General features: G+C 39.4%; 1 protein-coding gene across 4 annotated transcripts in view; it reads right to left on the bottom strand.

Annotated features, from left to right (window-relative positions):
• usp7 (ubiquitin specific peptidase 7 (herpes virus-associated)) overlaps positions 1–21,701 on the bottom strand; it is a 29,816-nt gene extending 8,115 nt beyond the window's left edge. Inside the window, exons 1-19 of one of the 4 annotated variants that reach the window (XM_059555138.1) lie at positions 21,324–21,701; positions 17,525–17,629; positions 17,222–17,420; positions 16,905–17,043; positions 16,726–16,814; positions 16,536–16,644; positions 14,916–15,046; positions 14,270–14,324; positions 14,049–14,129; positions 13,869–13,959; positions 13,551–13,633; positions 13,046–13,155; positions 12,498–12,675; positions 3,946–4,090; positions 3,623–3,753; positions 3,264–3,398; positions 536–637; positions 316–421; positions 77–169 (exon numbers count right to left, since the gene is read on the bottom strand). In XM_059555138.1, the coding sequence (XP_059411121.1) occupies positions 77–169; positions 316–421; positions 536–637; positions 3,264–3,398; positions 3,623–3,753; positions 3,946–4,090; positions 12,498–12,675; positions 13,046–13,155; positions 13,551–13,633; positions 13,869–13,959; positions 14,049–14,129; positions 14,270–14,324; positions 14,916–15,046; positions 16,536–16,644; positions 16,726–16,814; positions 16,905–17,043; positions 17,222–17,420; positions 17,525–17,629; positions 21,324–21,405 (2,164 nt within the window). In that variant the 5' untranslated portion in view covers positions 21,406–21,701. Of the gene's footprint in view, positions 1–76; positions 170–315; positions 422–535; positions 638–3,263; positions 3,399–3,622; positions 3,754–3,945; positions 4,091–12,497; positions 12,676–13,045; positions 13,156–13,550; positions 13,634–13,868; positions 13,960–14,048; positions 14,130–14,269; positions 14,325–14,915; positions 15,047–16,535; positions 16,645–16,725; positions 16,815–16,904; positions 17,044–17,221; positions 17,421–17,524; positions 17,630–20,134; positions 20,281–20,771; positions 20,967–21,323 lie in introns of those variants that run through there. The other 3 variants (XM_059555135.1, XM_059555137.1, XM_059555136.1) reach the window with 3 other exon arrangements.
• Between the last annotated feature and the right edge of the window lie 496 nt (positions 21,702–22,197).

Raw genomic sequence — 22,197 nt, 5'->3', positions numbered from 1 at the left:
ATCAACATCAGTTTAATTAGATCTCGACGAAAACTTCACGAGAACAATCCTATTAGCCATAGCTTTGAATACTCACGTATTTTACAGGATATAGGTGTGTAGATATGTCCACAATAATTTAAGCTTCTGGTTTTTGGATCATACATCTTCAAGAACAACATAACATCATCTGAAAATCCAAACAAGGTTAAAAGGCTGATGCTATCAGAATGGAGAAGTTTTGTAGATCGTTTTTGCTCTTCAGTAAAAATTTGCAAAATATCAATTGCCGAAAATGGTTCTGAATTTACTGCAAATGCATAAATTGAAACTCACGGTCTTTGTCGAACTTGGGTAACGTTGCACCGCTGGCGGCCATTTCTGGATCTACCGTTTCCAGAAATATTGTCCATGGGTTCTCGTTATCGCTCAAGTCGATCATCTGTTTGTGAAAATGAAATGAACAGCTTTATTCTCACATAAAGAGCAACATAAGAAACAAGAATGACTTTAAAAAAAAAAATGGTCGTTTAAAAACATGAGTGCGCAGACTTACAGACTTGTTGCAATCTGCTTCATAGTCTAACATGGCTGGCCGTTTAGTGCCGTTGCTTCTGGCCTGCATTGGCCACAGTCTCATCTGGTCCTGTGGGAAACCCTGAAGGAGAAACAAACATGAACGCAACAGAAAATAAATGCAATAATAAATCTGACATTAACTTAAATGAGAATTTAAAACAACCTAACACAATCTTGCCTAACAGAGCTGTCAGAACAATTCTTACTGATCCAAATTTCTGAAAAGTAGTGTGTGTATACAGAACAACACAATGTTCTGATGCCTAAATTGACAAGCTAGAATTAATAAATGTGGCTCTTGTAGCAGGATTATCTTTTCGCTGTTTGCTCACGCATTTGTTGTGTGACGTTAAAAGCTCATTTTTTTACACGGCTGGTTGACTGTCACCATGAACAAATTCAAAACATTAATAACTGCTTTGAAGGTAAGGTATTAAGGTACGGTATTATTAACTGCTTTGTAAAGTTAAGACTGCAGAGTTCATCATAACGAGTCATATTAAACCATAAAAGCACTGTGTAAATAGCGACAGATGCCATTTACACTAAGTGCAAATAGCTATAGATTGTTTTTACATTTATACTACTTATTGCAAATAGTGGCAATTATCTGCACCTCAGTATTGTAGTACATTATTAAACAGTATTTAATAACATAATTCAAATTATCAACCGGATGCCACCTTATTGGGACAATAAAGCCCTCCCTACACCTACCATAACACTACTCGACACTTTTTCAACTTTGATTACTTAATTTTCATTGAAAATAAATGCTTTTCTGATGCGATTTGAAATCTGAAAAGAGAGAGAGAAAATAAGTTTGCCCTATGTAGGGCTGGACGATTATGGCCTAAAATCGATTAATTGAACATTTTACCTCGATTACGATTAATGAACGATTATTTTGTTTCGGTTTTGTTTTTTTGCCCTCATAGTTCACTGACAAGGTTTGTACTGTAAGCAGGGCCGTAGCTGGGGTCAGCGATCCCCCGGTGCAGGTTGTACCAGTGGGCCCTGTTTGAAATTTTTAATTTGTATGTTCGTTCTGTTTATTTGTTTGTGCTATTTACACAGTGTTTAAGTTTTTTCAAGTTTGTATGTGTCCAGGTACAGAAACCGAATAATGTAAAATAGCACTGTAAAAATTAAACATACAGTCAAACCAAAATTTATTTAGACACCTTCAACATTTCTCACATTATCAGTTTATTTGCTATAGTTTAGAAAATGGTAATAAAATATGATAAGAACTCAAGAGTTAAACTGTCAGAACAAATTCATCTTGATAATATCAGATAACTTCAGAAAACTTCAGACAACAGTCAATACTTTGTTGGCCAATTACCAATCAATGATTAATTGTGTTCAGTCTGTGGTGTGAAAAGGTTGCATTAGCAATTCCGCAAAGGAGAGGTCGGTTCAGTGTTGCTGTCTGTGAGACGCGGCTCTCTCTCCGCGTGCGCACCAAGCACAGCGCGAGTAACCAGCTGCTCAGTTCAGCTTTTCCGTGTCTTGTGTTTGAATGCTTTAAAGTCTTTTGAATGGTTAAATTGGCAAGGCTTAATAACACGTGAAAATGATATGCTTTCGTGTCGACACGCAGCAGCGTTCTGTCAACTGTCCTGAGCGTCTTTTTAGACTGGCCTCAGCCAGACGGTTGAGATAGACTAGTAAAGGTGAGATATTTTTTCCTATTGAAAGCGCGATCTGATAACATTGCTCACTATCAGCAGTTATTTTATCTATGTTCGTAACATTTCTTGTAGATTATTGCTCGGTGTAAGAGATAAAGATCAGATAAAGATAAATTAGCACAGTACCAGTACGAGTGATTGCGTGTGTGAATTAGTCATACTGTCTCTATATTATTGTGAAGCTGTGGGTTGTAAATAGCATAGTTCCTTCAAAAGTAGAAAAATATGCTATAATAAGTTTTGAGTTTCTGTGTGCCTCTGTGTGCGCGATCTCCACAGCTGTTTATGAGTGTTGGTGCCACAATGCAGCTGTGCGAACATGGGAGCTCGAAATAATAATACACATCCGACCGTCTAATCGCTTGAATGTCCAAACCATAAAACAAATACAACTGACAAAGTTTAGTGAAGACGCAAGGCTCACCGCTCGTGCGCCATCACTATGTGTTGAACCGGCGTACAGCTCCGTGTTTTGCTTTTGTGCCACTGACTGGACGGGGCAGAGTCATGTGGCTACATACGCGCTAGTATGCTTTTAAGGGGTAAGTATTAACAGGATTAAAAAACCAAAATAACCGACATGGGAAAATTAAGTCGGTTAGAGGTTCTGAATTTCGGTTTCGATTACTTTGATTATCATCCAGCCCTAACCCTATGGCGGATTTGAACTCGGGTTGATCGCGTCAAAATGAGCTCGAAACACGTTTCACCATCTGCACCACTGGAGCTGACAACAGTCTTTTGTAATGTTGACTAGCCAAAATCACACGTTGGTGGACAGAGTTTGTGTAAACGGCCTCTGCCAACAAAGCGGGTGTAAACAGACACTCCGTAAACAAAAATGGAACAATGACAAATGTTTGTTGGCAACTGACAATTTGCTGAACAAGAAATCTACAGTTGCACAGTGCAAGTATTTATTGGCTGACATTTTGAAAAGGCATTTTTGGTCAAGAAAAAGGATTTAATCAGATGTCATCAACAGAAATGTGTCAAGTAAAGTCTCACCATGGTCTGTGAGAGGTTCTGAACAAACTCAGCCAGAGTGGAGCTCTTCAGAACTTTGAACACTGTGTATTTTACTTTCTCTTCATCATACATGTCATTGCCCTGATGCCCACAGAACTGGTCTTCTGTCACCATCTACAGGAGCAAAGAGCTAATATTTGTTAAACTGAAACACAAAGTAGAACAGAATTATATAAAGCCCATTCTCAGGGTCTAAACTTAATAAAAACCTGTCAAACAAGACCTGAAATGACCCATTTTACCTGCCCCACCAAGTGGACCAATACAACTTTCATTCAGACAGGACATTTGAATAAACAAGCGTGACTGATTTAATCAGACATTATGTGACTCCATACCTGTACTTGCATGTAAAGGTGAGCCTCCTGCCTCTCTTTTCTCTTCTGGGCTTCCACCCTCTTCTCCTCCTGCAGCCTCTCAACCAGCTGCTGAGGAATATCCACATCAGTAACTGGCTGCAAGACCTCACCTGCACAAGACAACAGCACTTATGAGCACAGATGGACATAGGACAAACGCAAGCTGTGGGATACACAACTAGAAACAGGAGGGTTTTCATATGGGGAATTGCCTCATCCAAAAAAAAAAAAAAAAAAAAAAGCATCACAAATGATCCCCACAGGAGGTATAAATAGGAGTTTATATATCTAATGGCACTCACTGAGCTTGGACTCTCTGATGTACACCAACATGTAAGCGTTGGTGCAGTGACGCACTGACAAGTCGTCATCGTGACCACCGTAATTGTGTTCAGTGGCCTCTTCTTTAGTGCACCGTGAAACAACGTCATCATCAAATTTACACCACTGCAACAGGGAACAAACAAACATTACATCTGGAAAAAAACTTATGAAAGCATGTGGGAATGAATTTCATAAACAACTTCACAGAAGATCAAACAAAATCTATGTCACCAGACTAAACAGTACAAGTAGTAAAAAAAAACAGATAGAAAGCAGGGCTCCAGACTAACAAGAAAACTGGTGGCACCATCACCTGATTTGGTATCATTTTCGTTGGTGCATCGTAATGTCTTCTTAGGGGCCTTTGCTTTTATTTAACAAAAAGTAGAAAAAGGAGATAACTAGAAAGGAGAACAAGGAATATAATAAGCCCAAACTCTGCACGTAAACTCTGTCTGCTGAAGCTTTGTTGCCATAAGTGGAGCTTTGGCCATGTAGCATCAAGATGACAATGGCTACAGGATATTTTTAAAACATTTTTATTCGATAAGTACACTACCAGTTCAAAATTTGGGTTGGGTAAAAATTTATTTTTACTCACTTAGCACAGGCATCATTTGGATTAAAACTAAATCGTAAAAAAATGACCATTTATAGGGGCATTCACTATAAACATCATTTATTTTCAACCTTAGGCATACACAACTTTCTGGCGAAAGTGAATCTAGCAGCATGTGTGTAATGCACCCAGCTGTACTACTTTTGTCCCTCTTATTCTGCACCAGTACAAAAATGCAAACGTTGCTCTTTTTGCTTTGAGTGTTTCTGTATTATATGAGTAGCTTTGAATATAATAATTCGCAGCTCGTTTCAGATAAAAAAAAAAAAAAGGATTTAATTTTAGTTAGATTTATAACGAGTGGTTCCCTACATTATTACAGCAAAGCACGTCATTACAGTACTAAGCCGCTGCAATGGAGCAGCTCTAATGCTATTAAATTAAAGATGATGAACCATAGAGCAAATAAATTAAAGTAACAAAAAAATTTGGCATAAGTGTGAAAATAAACGAAGGATGTAAAGTCAAACCAAAAATTATTCAGAGACCAGATAAAATTTCTGATTCTTTGTGAGCATAGCAAAATAAAGTAAACTCTTGACAAATTATACCCAAAAATTCTTCATACAGTAGAATACCAGTAAACTGATACAAATCTGGGACCAAAAATTCTTCAGATCGTGTCTGGGGGAAAAAATTAAATTCAGGTTTGCATGAACCTGGCTGATGGCATGCCCAGGAGACTACAGGCAGTCATTAAGACTAGGGATGTGCACGGATAGTCGAACATTCGAATATTCGTTCTGCTCTAATTATTCGATAAATAAAAATGATATTCGAATTTCGCAAAACAAAAAAAAAAAAAAAAAAAAGTTCACAATAAAACCTAATTTGGTCACTTTCTGTGATTCTCCGCGGCATATTTGAAGGTGTATGCAAGCAAAAAATAATTCATGAATGATTAAGGGGCCATTCACATATCGTGCCTAATAAGGCGTGGAAAAGGCTATGCGCGCCGCTTTCTCCTTCTTTCCAAAGCGCTTGGGCAGAAGCGCTCCTGAGGCGACGCGTTCTCTCCATGAAGACGCGGAAATTTCAGCAAAGGATAAATGGATTTGCAGCACAAAAAAATCGCTTTCAGTAGCTCTGCTACTAAATTTTATTTCAAAATGGCAATCCATATACAGCTATGATCAGCTGTTCCTTCATCTTGACTGAGCTTTCAACATTGTTACAGGAAAGGATGAAGCTGAATGTTTAGTTCTTGTCACATGACCTGCGGTGCGCTTGTGGCATTCTGAAAGTTGAGATGTTTTTAACTCGATGCAGTGCGGACGCGCCTGGAAAAAATGGGGCGTCGCTTCCATTATGAGGGCGCATACCGCGCGCCTACATTGGAAATAACGAACTTGAGCATGCAAAAGACGCGATTTGTGAACGCCGCCTAAAAGAACTGCGGTCTTCTACAGTACTTCACATATGCCGTGGAGAATCACAGAAAGTGATCCAAGAACATTGTTGCAGCATCTCTCAAGCAACGAATAAACACCGCTAACTTTGAGAATGCAGTGTAAACTCCTCTTCTCGCGTCTGCCCTAGACCCTCGGCACAAACATCTCAGGTTTCTCGATGAAAACATGAGAGAAGTAAGAAAAAAAAACTTTTTTGAACATTATCAGAACATTTTCCTTGATGCGAGTGGTGCGGATGCAGTCACCACGATGAAGATGCAATGCCCACTCGTCGGAAAAGGCTGAGCCAGTTCTCCAGCGATGATTACAGAGAGTCCAGCCGAGACGAGTGGGAACAGTTCTTGCTGGAGCCATGTATTCCACCAGATGAGGATCCCATTCAGTGGTGAAACGAAAACACGAAGCGCTTCACAAAACGTATTCGCTTAGCACACCGTTATTTCTTAGTCAACCTCTGTGCCGCCAGAGCGCGTTTTCTCCGCGGCCGGCCTTATTGTTAACAGACTAAGGAAAAGGAGCCGACTTTCCCCCAATCATGTTTACATGCCCGTATTTCTTAACAAGAACATTTGAAACAATAGAAAAAAAGCAAAAAAGATTTGCTGACAGTTTAAAAGTTAAGTGTAAGCTACATTCTGTACAATAGCCTAATTGCTGCAGGCTGCTTTACGTTTTTTCTGTTCACTTTTTTTTTTTTTTTTTTTGCTTTTAATCTGTACTTTTGTTTGTTTGCACGCATTGTTAAAGGTTTTCAGCTACAAAACACGATGTGTAATGTTCAAGCTTATTGTAAGCTTGTTCAAAATGACGAAAACAAATGTTGCTGAAAAATAACGTCTGACTCATTAAGCTTAATTTAAATAAACGAATATTCGAATATTCGTTTTTTGTGAGCTCAAATATTCGAATGTGATATATGTGGAAAACGCCCATCCCTAATTAAGACTAAAGGTTTCCCAACTAAGTATTGATAGTTGTTTAAAAATTGTCATACTAACAGCTGTCTGAAAATGTTTTGATTGATTGTAATCCATTACATACCTTCCTATCAAAGTTATCCAACATTAACAAGATGAAGTTGTTCTGACAGTTTAACTCTGAGTTCGTGTCATAGTATATTACCATCTTCTAAACTATAGAGAATAAACTGTTATAATGTGAAAAGGTGTCTGAATAAATTTTGGTTTGACTATCTATTTAATAAATGAAGTTATACTACGGGGGCCGTTGAATGCTTGAATCTTATTGGCTGACGAGCGTTCTGAGGTGTGCAATTATTTTCTCGGTAACGCACAACGAATGTAGTTCCTGGCAGCTCTGTTGACCGCATTACAGTTCCATATCACTACGCATCGTTAACCGTAATAATGGTCACACAGTTTGCACAAAAAGGTTTTGTCTATGCTGCCTTGATGATTTTATCAGTTAGCCTATTTAGTGTAGCATCTTAAAGGCTACACATGACATTTCTCACTAGCAAGGTAATAACAACACTGTTTAGACGCACAGAGGTAAGTTAACCTAATTCACACAAGCTCTCTCTCTGTGTCTCTGTCTCTATCGCTCTATTTCTAATAACTTTATTAATAACTGCATTAGAATGCTATCAACGGCTCAAACCTACATTACCAGGTTTAAAATTATGTTTTGGAACCAGCAAAAGAGGCATTGCTTGAGATGCAGAAGAAATAGTCTTACTCCCAATAGTGATTTAAGTACAAAAACCGGACAAATCACTTTAAATATAATATCTGGTCAATGTCTTGAGGTGTGGTAAAAATAGTATAAGCAAAATAATTGACTCCGGGCCACTGAATTATCAGAAAAATAATTTTAATAATTCCGCTTTGCGTCGTGGCCTCATCACCACCTTGGGTGTGCATTTGTTTTCTAATAATTCAACGGTCCGTCGTCAATAATTTCTTACTTAACCAGCTGACAGTATACATACTCTTATGGTTTCTGTACCCAATATTGAAAACATTTTAATGCAATAAATAATATCGGTATTGATACTCTGTATTGACAAGTACCAAAAATAAAAGTATCGTATCGGGCGATTACTGGAAAAGTTCAGACAGCTGGCACACAGATGTCTTACACCGTGACAACATGTTGTTGTCTTATGAGGCAGTGGCAGAAACATAAAAAACTGAGGTGTTTAGACAACCTCTATATTGTTATTTTCTGCTTGACTAGCACATCACAACAGCACAAACTTGTACCTGCAAAGACATTCAGCATGTTTTCTACAAACTACGTCTGATGTGTTTACATTTTATGTGGCGTGAGAAAGGGACAAAGCTAAATTTGATTGGAACAGTCAGAAACATTTACAAAAATGTGATTTGAACAGGATTTCAAGCTATATGAATGTAGCTTGAAATAGGGTTGCACAATTAATATAATTTCTAATTGCGATTAGAATTATGGATGCCACATTTACTTATTCACTCAAAGCGGCAATTAATGGTCATAAAAAAAAGTTAACTTGTTATCCTGCATGCATAAGATGCATTTTTCTTTTCTTTCTATGTTATCTTAAGGGTTTTTCCCATTATTTAAATTTTAGTATAACATAATACAATTCATATTTTCACTTTTTTATAATTTAAAGAAACCAATTCGATGCATGGTTGACATTTGAGGCTTAATACATCAGAAAAGCACTAAAAGTTTTTCAGTTTGTGTGTTTTCAGCTTGCTTATTTTCATATAAAAATACGGCATGCAGTGGCATCAAACAAATGGTATAGACATCATTCAATGATGTTATAATCAATTAATTAATAATTGCAATTACAATGTCAAGGGAATAAACTAATTATGATTTTTGCCATAATCATGCTGCCATCATATCTACACACGTAGATATTCGAATTTATTCGAATACATTGCATGATATTTGTTAACCGTTCGAATTAGATTTTTCTCAAAAGTGACAGCCCTAATTCACACTTATTAAATATGACTGAATTTGAACAAATATTTGATTTTGACCAACAGGCTGAACAAAAAAAAACATTTAATGTCTTTAAAAAAAAAAGTCTTTTATACTCCCCGAGTTTGCATTTATTGGAGAAATATGGCAGAGCAATACAGTGATTGGTATTAGGGCTGAGCTATCGAATATTTTAGTAATCGAGTATTCTACCAAAAATTCCATCGATTAATCGAGTAACGATGTGAATGTCTTTGTAATGGAAGATAGTCTGTGTTTGTTTCTGCAGTGGAGAGTGTGGCCTGAGGGTTGCAGGTAATTTATTCACTCTCTGATCAATAATTACAATAAACTCTTGTATCACCAAACAGTCTCGGTGTGTTTGTGCGTATTAACGTCCATGTTGAACGTGCGGTCCCTCCGTGACCATCACAGGCCTCTTAAAATGAACAACTAAGTTTACTTTTTTAGAAATTTTTTTTTTTAATGCATAGAATGCAATGCACACATCAAAAATAAACATTTAATTATTACCCATTGTTTATCTGTCTGTACTTGTACTATGAACAATGACAAGAAAGTTGACAGATGAATTAAGTGCATTTAAGTGCCATTCAGTTGGGGTTTTAAATAAAGCATTTTCTGAGATGCACATTAAACATTAAACACATAAAACATTAATTTAATTGATCTTTTAATTGTTGAAAATTACCTTAACTTTTAGGTAAACAAAGGGGATTTAATATTAAAAATAAAACAAGGAAGAAATGTTTTGTGATTAAACCTTTAAAAAAAAAAAAAATAATGTTTGATTTTTTTTTTTTTTGTGGTAACGTTAGGCTATGTACAGTCGTGGCCAAAAGTTGAGAATTACATAAATATTAGTTTTCAAAACGTTTGCTGCTAAACTGCTTTTAGATCTTTGTTTCAGTTGTTTCTGTGATGTACTGAAATATAATTACAAGCACTTCATACGTTTCAAAGGCTTTTATCCACAATTACATGACATTTATGCAAAGAGTCAGTATTTGCAGTGTTGGCCCTTCTTTTTCAGGACCTCTGCAATTCGACTGGGCATGCTCTCAATCAACTTCTGGGCCAAATCCTGACTGATAGCAACCCATTCTTTCATAATCACTTCTTGGAGTTTGTCAGAATTAGTGGGTTTTTGTTTGTCCACCCGCCTCTTGAGGATTGACCAAAGTTCTCAATGGGATTAAGATCTGGGGAGTTTCCAGGCCATGGACCCAAAATTTCAACATTCTGGTCCCCGAGCCACTTAGTTCTCACTTTTGCCTTATGGCACGGTGCTCCATCGTGCTGGAAAATGCATTGTTCTTCACCAAACTGTTGTTGGATTGTTGGAAGAAGTTGCTGTTGGAGGGTGTTTTGGTACCATTCTTTATTCATGGCTGTGTTTTTGGGCAGAATTGTGAGTGAGCCCTCTCCCTTGGATGAGAAGCAACCCCACACATGAATGGTGTCAGGATGCTTTACTGTTGGCATGACACAGGACTGATGGTAGCGCTCACCTTCTCTTCTCCAGACAAGCCTTTTTCCAGAACAATCGGAAAGGGGCTTCATCGGAGAATATGACTTTGCCCCAGTCCTCAGCAGTCCATTCACTATACTTTCTGCAGAAGATCAATCTGTCCCTGATGTTTTTTTTTGGAGAGAAGTGGCTTCTTTGCTGCCCTTCTTGACACCAGGCCATCTTCCAAAAGTCTTGTCCTCACTGTGCGTGCAGATGTGCTCACACCTGCCTGCTGCCATTCCTAAGCAAGCTCTGCACTGGTGGCACTCCGATCCCGCAGCTGAATCCTCTTTAGGAGACGATCCTGGCGCTTGCTGGACTTTCTTGGACGCCCTGAAGCCTTCTTTACAAGAATTGAACCTCTTTCCTTGAAGTTCTTGATGATCCTATAAATTGTTGATTTAGGTGCAATCTTAGTAGCCACAATATCCTTGCCTGTGAAGCCATTTTTATGCAACGCAATGATGGCTGCACGCGTTTCTTTGCAGGTCACCATGGTTAACAATGGAAGAACAATGATTTCAAGCATCAGCCTCCTTTTAACATGTCAAGTCTGCCATTCTAACCCAATCAGCCTGACATAATGATCTCCAGCCTTGTGCTCGTCAACATTCTCACCTGAGTTAACAAGACGATTACTGAAATGATCTCAGCAGGTCCTTTAATGACAGAAATGAAATGCAGTGGAAAGGTTTTTTTGGGATTAAGTTAATTTTCATGGCAAAGAAGGACTATGCAATTCATCTGATCACTCTTCATAACATTCTGGAGTATATGCAAATTGCTATTATAAAAACTTAAGCAGCAACTTTTCCAATTTCCAATATTTATGTAATTCTCAAAACTTTTGGCCACGACTGTACATTCTGCTGAACAATAGTCTTTAACCGGACTTTTATTTTGACGGGTTGGCGGACCTTTACAGTTCTGTGTATGTGATGTGACGCTAGTTTTACTCAAATCAAACGGTCAAATGTTCATGAAGTGACTGTCAGAGCAGTTCTGGAGATGTTGTTCATGTGTTCACGTCCATATTTAGTGAGACAGCAGACGCTGAAATCACCAGAGCGTCACGCGCGCTTCAGTGTGTTTAATGAATGAAGATGCGTTTCTGCTCCATTCATTAAAAAGACACGCAGAACATGCAGGATTCATGCTTAGACTATTCCGGCTTAATATTTACAGATATTATACCATATCGTGATTTGATGTAAGTGCAATGACCTATTTTTGATTAATTCATTCAAAATTTGGCAAATTCCGTGCCATTCGCAGTTTACTGTAAATTCCGTTTTTATGACTGGATTCCGCGGTTCCCTCCGCGTTTTCTACATCGTGGAAATCATAGGGCCCTAGTTGTGGTATGCCAGCTCTATCTTTCAATGGACACACACCAGGACGTTCTCTTTCGTTTGCCTGCGCCCTTAAATCAAAACACTGCTGACTCCTTGCAGTATGCGACTTCGGACGCAACGCTTGTGTCTCCTTTCGCTTTGTGGGGGGCGTAAACGCGTTGTGTCACATTAAAAAAATCATTGCGAAAGAACCTGACGTGAGATTTAAAATAAATTAAAAGAGGTTTCGAGGCAGAGGAATTTGCCTTGATCAATTTTTGTAATCGAGTTACTCGAGGAATCGTTTCAGCCCTAATTGGTAACATTATAATTTATAACAATAACTTTCTATTTGAATATAATTTAAAATCTAATCTGTTCCTGTGATGGCAAAGCAGCCATTACTCCAGTATTCACGGTCACATGATCCTTCAAGAAATCATTCTGATATGCTGATTTAGTGCTTAGGAAACATTCCTTATTTTCAAAGAACAGTCACTGCTAGATATATTAATGCTTAATACGCAGAAAACACCAAAATTCAGTCTCAGTCTGGAGCCCTCAAATGTGTTATGGTTTTACTTTAACAATATTGAAAAAACATTTCATGCAACCACAAGCCACCCACAAAATCCAACCCGCTAACCACCAACAAAAAAAACTAGGGACCCCTGAAATGAAAGGTGCTCACTATTGGTGCGGTGACACTCACTTTGCCGTCTCCTTTAGGATTAAGGTAGACGACGTAGTGACCCCCGTGGTTGTCTCCGCTGTGCACCAAGACGGCGTGGAGAATGTAGTTGGCTGGGTCTTTAACATCTGGCTTCTGCAGAAACTCATCCAGAGGTAACTGCTCTGGGAATTCAAACCTGTGGTGCACAACATCAAGTATCAGGCTCAGCCTCCATTTCTCTTACATCATACGAGTGAAAGTGAGCAAGATTATGGAGAGAGTGTCTCTTAAAATGCATCCTCCAGTCCATATTCAAGTAAGTGTTCAGTCGACAAACATCATTTAGATGGGTCACTCTCAAAGATATTTTAAGAGCGTAATCTCCCTCTCTGTGTGGCACATATTTATTCAGACCACCCATAAATCACAATGCTTTTTTCAGCCATCACAAAATTTACTTCAAAAGAAATATCCGTGTCATTAAATCACTAAAACAGCAGACATTACACACAGATTAGAACATTTTTACATCTACAACACATTAGGGGTAAAAAAAAAATATTTACCTGTCATTTATCTTAATATTTTGGTCAGTCTGAGGGTCGTACATGAACCTCATGAGCTGTAGGTGCAGAATAGGAGGAAAGGTCAGGAACTTCACACCCTTCTCTGCTTCCTAAAAGACAGAATAACCACAAATAAAGTCAAATCTCCAGTACAATTAATTTAAATATGGATCAGGCACAACAAGATGATACTAACTGTATAGAATTAAGGCACAGTCACATCAGCAAGACTTCAACAATTTTTTGTCAAGTTGGTCTGTTGTCCATCGTCAATCTGTTTTCAATGCACCACTTAGATAACACTTTTAATAGCTGGTTTAAATTATTAAACGCTACAAATTTGCATGTTAACTTCAAATTGAATCCCAAGTGCAGTGCACATGGAGAAAATTTCACCTTGTGTCCCTCACACGAGATTCCAGCATCTTTTGAGATGATTAAGGTAAATGTGACTGCACATTTAGGGTTTGTTAACACTGAAGGGTGATGTATGCAAACCCCTCACCTGTAGACCATGCTCCCCTGCATCATATTTGTTATCCCCATCCAGCTGTTCCACTGCCACATAATCCTTGAATGACTCAAAGACTGCAGGGCAGAGAAGGTGCATTAGATTAGTAACCTCAACACAAGTACAGCAGATACTGTGTGCAGTCCTACACAACATTATAAATTGGAATCTGAAGCAGTCTGAGCTGAATGTGTTGATTTTGTCCTGGAATATGTCGGAAAATGTATACATTTACAGACCACATTAGAATAAAGGTCTTCCTGGAACAGAAGGGAGGACAGAAGACAGAAGATCAGAGAAAGCCACACTTACTGTTTTTCTTTCCTTTTATGCTGAGTTGGATGTCGTAGTAATCCTCTATTCTTTCTGACCGATAGTCCACATGCTTACACTGGATGTAGGACTGAAATTGAGAAAACACCCAAATGTGGTGAGGCTGGATAAATGAATCAGATGTAGAGCGAAACCACAGAGAGTGTCCCGGTGACTTACCACCATCTTGCCTCTGAAGAGTTTTGGGATTGTGCCTTCCACACAAGTTCCTTTCATCTTGTTCTCCACATTGTCCAACAGCTAAAAATGAACAAAAAAACAAAACCCACAATGGTTGGACCCAAATCATGTTCATCTAATCTGACATTAATAATCCCTCAATTGATCAAGGAGTTAAAAGAGAAGGATCCAAGGGGATCCATGGAGATCAGGCTACTCACCACTCGGCACAGTTCCTGTACATCATGCTGCATGAAACTGTCTAGAGTCTCCCATCTGTGGAAACAGACACATTTCAAAATATAAACATATGTATGGATAAATGGTAAACAAACAGTCGCATGACTATGAATATTTATACAATGGCATTAGCAGCCACAAACAAACTCAAGTCTCTGATCTTCCAGCATAACATCTAGGCCAAATGCCCCTTAAATAAACTATTAATTGCTTACAATGTTTTAGAGGGTCTTATTAAAACAGAGAAACTTTCTATAGATTTCCACCAATAAGAACTGAAATCAAGAAGGAAAAAAAACCTGTAGTTTGTTTAATTTTGGATTTTTAAAAGAAATACAATGAATATGCAAATTTAAAGGTTCATGGCCAAGGCACTCAAGGTCAAGCCAAAAATCTAAAAAGCCTTTATTGCATCATGGCTAGAATAATTAGAAACATACAAATAGCACACTTAACTGGAATGAAAAGCTGGAATTAAATGGATTTGCAATTCAGAAAAATTAACAAGAACATCAACTGGGTACAAAACATTCAATGACAAGGAACAACATGAAACTCACACCACATCTCAAACAAGAATGTCAACTGGCAGACGTGTCATGTGTCAGTGCCTGATTCATAACCTACCCAAAAGACTTAGTCAGCTTCTTTGTCCCAACAGGCTTATCACTGTGTTGGAGCTCATAGAACACCCTCTGCAGGGCGAGGGGAACGCTTTTAGAGGAATCATCTCCCTCAGTAGGCATCATATAAACCGCCTGGAAAGCAAAAACAAAGCAGGTTCTGACAAATGCACAGCATCAACGGTGGGGTGAACAAAGTCCTCCTGTAGCAGATCCATGTATTTTTGTAAAAAAATAACCATATTTAAAACAATCACTTGAATCTAGCTTGTGCCAACAGTTGTAAATAAAGCAGTTCTGGCCGGATGACGTACGAGGTGAGCGCTGCGCATGTGCCGCTCTGGAGTGACAAACGCGGAAGTGCAGCGGAAAGATCAAAACAAAATTTAACGGAGGAATTGCAAAGAAGAATGTTGGAGGATTTCAATATAAGCCAAGAGGAGACTAAAGAAAGCTTTGCTTCCTTTGATCCTGTAAACAAATGCTGGTTTTCATGAGACTCACCGGCGCATGCACAGAGCTGACCTCATACATCATGCACCCAGAACTGCTTCTGTGTATTTTGATGTATTACATTCTGAATATGGATAATTTTCTTATAAAAACGCATTGATTTGCTACAGGAGGCCTTTGTTCACCCCCCAGAGCCGTGTGAGACACTTTCTTTAATGGATGGGCGCTTTTTATTTAACTTCTTCTGGACCGAAGCACTGCAACACCCGCTTGGTGGAATTAAACCGCTTGAAAGGTCAAGAGACAATTTTTAATACAACTCTTACTGGATTCATCTGAAATAAAGTCACCTATACACCTATATACACATAGTATGAGTAATTTATGGGCTAATTTACATTTTTGGGTGGACGAACCCTCTAAGCAAGGACACATTAAATTGATCAAATGTGACAGTAAAGATACTTTTTAAAACACACATTTCAAATAAAAACTGTTATATTGGACTTGTTCATATTGTTCATTAAAGAACATGAAAGAACGTGTTCATAGTTTTTTACTTTATGATTTACTGATCCGGTAATGAACTGCAGATTTGGTAAGCATAAGAGATTTTTTGTTGTTGTTGAAAAATACTGACCCCAAACTTTTGAATAGTAGTGTATAAAAAAATTACCATGATTGTATTGTTTTATGCTCTTATTTAAAAAAAAAACAAACAAGTGGTGAAAGTCATAGACTGTTAATAACAGGACTTGCTGTGGAGAAAATGTGCTCTGCCAGCACATGGACACACTGATACCAGTTATGATTATCAAGATTTTCTCTATCATTTCACATTTTCTTCCCAGCATAAAGTGGATCCCCATCCGGAGAGATGTACGACTCGAATAAGAACCAAATATTACTAACAAAAGATTCCAAATATTGCCACAGTTGGCTGCACCTGAACACAAACTACATCTTCTCTCATCATCAACACAATGCATGAATTTCAGTAAGGTGAGGGATGCAGTTGGAAAGTACGTTATATTTCATTGGATCTTACAAGGAAAATCAATTTGCAGAGTAGGAACTGTATTTTTATCATCTGCTTATTGGTACATACTGCCTTCTGCCTTTCAATATCAGAATCAGAAGATTTCTTGCAGGATTAATACAGATGTCTCACCCGTCGAAGCTGGTTTGTGAAGAAGAGCGTCTGTAGTAAGCTGTTCATGTAACACGTGGCTCCTTGATTCTTCAACCCCACATAACCAGTGTGTTTCTTTGAATCCCAGCTGTAAGTAAACCAGTGACATCAGCTACCTTTGCAAAAGCTAATCAACACTGAAAACATATGCCACTAAGAAATGACTTACGCCACACCGTGAGGCGCATCAGCTTGAACATAGACCTCAAAAGTGACCTTATCATCCTCAACAAAGCCCCGTTCTGGATCAGTCACATCCTGAAATCAACCAGCATCATCTAATTAGTTCTGTTCACTTCTGATAACCTCAGCTCATCAGGGACATTCATACAAAACATGTAAACTTACACTCCATGACATGAAGTTGGAAAAGCCCCAGTCGTTTTCCTTGTGGAAGAACAGGTGACTAATGCGGCGGCTAAAGGATTTCTCATCATCTTTGTAGTTGATTATTTTGAGCATGGCTTGAGCATGACATGACCAGGACCTTCAAACAAGGAGGAATCAAATTAGGTTTGGTTTAAAAACACCCAGAACAAAGAAACCTACAAAATATATGGAAAAATCCAAAGTGTATTAACTTTACACAAAGAAAAGAAGTCCATCAATGCAAGGTCATCACTGAAATCGTTATACCAGGAAAGGTAATGGCAGTGATTGCTTACGTAGAGTCTGACTCAGCATTGCACTGAAGGAAGAATCCAACGCTCTTCTGGTGAGGTCTGTCTGGGTAAAAGCGTGGCATCACCATGATCTTCCAGGGAAGATTTCTCACAAAACAGGGTGGGCTGAGAACAGACTCACTCAGCCTGCTAAAGCGCTCCACCACAAAGCGGAAAGTGGCTTCTGAGCGCCAGCTTGTGTCTATGAAAAAAAAAAAAAAAAAGATACATGCTTTAATTTATAACATGAAAAATTAAAATAGATATTTAATAAAGTGCATGGTGCGGCGCTTCAGTGTTTCTTACCATCCTCCATGTCCTCCTCTGTGTTGTTGTGTCCATCCGCCATAGCCACGTTCCCATTGATGACTGGATTCTGGGGAATTCTTGGAGGATCATCTGGGTCCCCAGCTGAAAAAAAAAGTCATAATGGGAAATTCCCTTGTCAACTGGTTCCATCCCATAAGATTTCTTGCAATCTCACTCTGATTATGGTGCCACAGATCCACTGTACAACAGGTAAACAAATGCATTCAGGAGCATCTTTCAGCAAAAAAAACTAAAGTTGATCATTCAGAATTTAGCATATGTAGCTCTACACATAATTACTTGATGTTCCCTCTTATATTTTTGTTTTACTAAAGGGAAAAAAAAGACAACAATTTGAAAACATTAAGAATTAAGCGGAAATCTGCATCTATAGCCATCAAAGATTCTAAAGCACTACTGAAGGCATCTAAAATTATCCTTACAATAGTCCAAGGTAGTCTAGAAACACTATGTAAAGATGATGTAAAGATCATATTTACTAACGCACATACCACAATGTAGGGCTATGCAAATAATCTAGCCGTAGTTCACTGACAAGCAATCCAATATCGCGTTAAAAATCGGAAATGAATCTCATTCAATTTTGAACGTGATATTGTGTAGCTTGTCAGTGCACTCCGGCTCTGTTTAGTAAGTGCCGCTCCATCTTAAAAAAAGCATGTGCTGGAGATTTACTACTAAATCACAGAACCGGCTTTGCTGAAGTGATGAGTATGAAAATCGCATTTGATTATTTGCACAGCCCTACCACAATTTCATAATTACAAGTGGAAAATACCATTTACTCTACATTTACTTGGAGCCTTAGTTTGTGAGTTGGGGGCGTGACATGGGAAATGCAATGAAGGGCTGCACAATTAATCTAATTTCTAATTGTGATCACCATTATGGATGCCATAATTACGTAATCGTTCAAAGTGCCAATTAATCGTTCAAAGTCCACTTTTGTTAAGATCATGTGTTTTTTCTTTCTATATTTTATCTTAAGGGTTTTCCCCATTATTTTATTTGCAGTATAACAATACCATTCATATTTTAATTTTTTTATAATTTAAAGAAACCAATCCAATGTATAGTTGATATTTGAGGATTAATATTGTAGAAAGCACTATACGTTTTTTAGTTAGTGTGTTTTCAGCTTATTTACACAAAAAAAGAAAATCTTGCAGCCCTAATGCAATAGTATCTAAAAAAAAAAAAAAAGATATGTATGAAATGTACATTGCCAATTCGCTCAGAGCAAACGGGTTTTAACGCATATGTTGTTGTAATTATGACTTCCCAACATAAATACAAGTTTCCTAGTTGGAAATTGGACATAAATGGTCTGTCAAGTCCCATTTATGATTAGGTCACTCTGAGATAATTCTGATACCTAAGTTTCTGAATTGGACAGGCCATAACATTTAAAAACTGACTGCACAGGAGAAAACTATTGCTGTAGTGACAATTTTATTCAGTTTTCCCACAATATCTACATGGATTTCTCTTGCCATTACAGGCAAGTATAGCTATTCTCTAAATAACAATTTGATGCATATTCACATTTATTTGCCTACAAGTCAAGGGTTTCTAATCTCCAGAATCCAGATAGAGAAGATCATGTATAAATGGCAATTAATGAATGAGATTTAAAATCCATTGGGTTTTAACCAAACATCTTAAGATACATTTTGCCTTCAATGAGATTTCCCCCCAAAATAGGCAAGAATGAACCTGGTGTCCTGCACGATTCCCATTTATTCAGACAACAAAGCACTTGAACATGGCCACTTTAGAAATGGAAAGTAGGCCATTTGCAATAGCACATAGAGACAGCAGAAAATGCATGTAAAAACAAAACAAACAGGTTTTCTTCCTGTCTAAGTGGGTGGTTCTTGCCTTGAAAAACACATGAAGCAATGTGAACCAGACATTCTGCCGATCAGTGAAATGCCTGAATGAGTGAGATTAAAAACAGGCCAACCTGCATGCTTCATAGCAGCACGCAGCGCCTCGTTTGCGCATTCCTAGGCCTGTGATATGATATGTGTTGTGATGATTATGTGCATGTCTTGATGGTCTCCGGACAGCAGCATCAGAAACGCCCCCACACGTGCACTGCAGAACTTTGATGAAATGCAGCGCAACAGTTAACGTCAGAAACGCAATGAGTAAGCCATGTTTCAAGGGCCTTTCAAGTGCTATCATCGCGATCGCGGGAAAAAACAGCCAAGCAAGCCGTAATCACTAAAAATGGAGAGCGGTACCACAGCATGACTCGTTATACAATGAAGAAGCAGAAAATCCCCGCGCGCAGTCGGAGCATCCCCACGCGCTGGCAAAGTCATTGCGATGCCTAAAACACATCAAATCTATATTTACAAATGACAGCATAGGTATGCACCCTATATTATTAACAATAAGGGTGTCACTGAGGGAAAAACACACTACTTTAATGACTCGTTTCTGAGTTGATCCGCTCGTTGTACCCCCCTCCCCCTCCACACACATATAGCCGCGCTGCTAACGTTTCTCTCCGCAAACCGTGCTCTTATTCTCGACAAACCGTGTCATCCGACACAATCCAAGGAGTAAATGAATTACTTGGTTCGCGGATCCTTTGGTGAGCCATCACGCGCCTAGGGCCACGCCGTCACCCAAGATATAAACAAACACCGACGCAAGCAGGCCTCGCAGAAACCGACCTGTGCAAAACACGGTCCACCATCTTGAAATAAACCTGCCATCCACTCCCCCTTATCGATCTGCACAACTTCCTATGCGGAATGCATCCAAAGCCAATAACAACAGAAACACATTAATAAGACATAGCAACAGCTAATTTACATGCAATTTAACCGATCAGGCATCGCACAGAAAGCCTACCGTGGTGAATGTAGTTCAGAAGCGACTTATAGTTCAAAATGGTGCTGTTGTGCAGCAATCATCATCGGATGCTGTTTATTTGCCTACACACGCACTCAACAGTAAATAAAACCGGTGGCGGGACACGAGAATTTGCTGACTATGGAGGAAAGCCATTCAATGAAGCCGCAACTCGTTTCAGAAATGTCTAAACAAATAGACGTTCTGAAACACCACTAAACTGCCAGATTAAATCATGAACTGGTTAGTGGATAAATGGCCGCTTAAAGGATCTTGCAGGATGGTTTCAACAGCAAACGTTTCCCTGCGTTTTCAATCACAAATTTACAGTACAAACAACAAACTGTGGACTTACATCCTTTCCATTCTGCACGCGAACACGGGCTCGTTCGTCCAAATAACGGGCTTATCTGTGAGCATTTGCCCCTGGATGCTTTTGAAAAGTTGCCCACGGGATCTACAGGTGTAACCGAGGGGCTCCTTACATAATCAGAGGAAAACCTGACACGGTTTGGTAGATAGAAGAGCTGAACGATGGGCTGCGCCACGTTAATGCAGGCGGCATATAACTAGACAAACGCTAATAAAAGACGATCCAGCTCAAATAACGGTCACATACACAGCATTATTTAAAATAAATCAAACACTGTGTGATTTTTAAAAACAAAGCCGCGGGGTAACGTTAACTTAAAACACCTCATGCAGCGAGGTAACGTTACGTTACGTTAAATACGGTTAACGTTAGCTGCTGGCTAGCTTGACAAGCTATTGGGGTCAAAACATGCGACAGAGGGGCTTGCTGTTAAACCGATAAAACAGCTACAGATCTGGATTAGTGTGTTAATGTTAGCTGTGAGGTTAAATGAAAGGCTGTGCGCTTTTGATTTCGCACGAGGCCTTGACGTACCCTCCATCTCCATGTCCTCAGGCTCGCTGAGCTGCTGCTCGCCGGCTTTCTGCTGCTGCTGCTGGGTGTGATGGTGGTTCATGTCGGCGGCTGTTAGGATGGGGTGACGCCTGGGCTCTCTGTCTCCCTCGGGCCGGTCTGGTGGCGGTTCCGCGGGCAGAGGCTGCTGGGGAGTCGGAGGAGTAAACAGGTCGAGCCTTTGCGGCTGGGCCTGCACTAAGACGACCTCGGCCTTGTTTGCTGTCAGCGCCGGGGATGGAGGAAGGGAGGTTGGTGGGGGAGCAGGCAGAGAAACGCGGACGTATTTGCTCGCTATTCGCCCAATCTCGGCGCCTGGGTGAAGGGGTGCTAAGGTTAAGGATAGTCGGTAGCCTCGGGCTTCTGTTTAACGAAGGCCGGATGAATGAAACCCCGGCGTTGCCCCGTAGAAGTGTGGGGTGACTGCAACTCAAAACAACCTGCAGCCGGGGAAAACAACGATATAGCCCAGCTGGAGCTAGAAAAAGTGACAATGGAATAAACAGCGCGACTCATGCGCCTCCGAGAGCTTATTTTCTAAATACAACTTTGCATGCAATATTTCCAGTCCGTGTGCTCCTCCGATTGTCCCTCTTTTGGGGGGAGCTGAGAAAAAACCTATCCATTCAAACCAGACTCTTATGTGAAATTGTCCTCGTTTAGAAGTTCAGACTCACAAAGATGCCCACGTCTCGCCTCGCCGTTATCACAAGTGAAGCTAACCTGAACATCTAACGCTCGAGTTCACCCCGAAGCAGCATCCCAGAAGGCTATTCAAAGGAGAAACGTTAATTTTGCCCGGTCACGGCCAGAGTCTCTCTCGCCCGCTCCAGCGGTTTATGTTCAGCTCGAGGTA

The sequence above is a fragment of the Carassius carassius genome, chromosome 1, assembly GCF_963082965.1.
Source record: "Carassius carassius chromosome 1, fCarCar2.1, whole genome shotgun sequence".
NCBI classification, from domain to species: Eukaryota; Metazoa; Chordata; class Actinopteri; order Cypriniformes; family Cyprinidae; genus Carassius; species Carassius carassius.
Note: the sequence above shows the minus strand (reverse complement) of the source record. Positions and strands in the feature narration are given on the sequence as shown.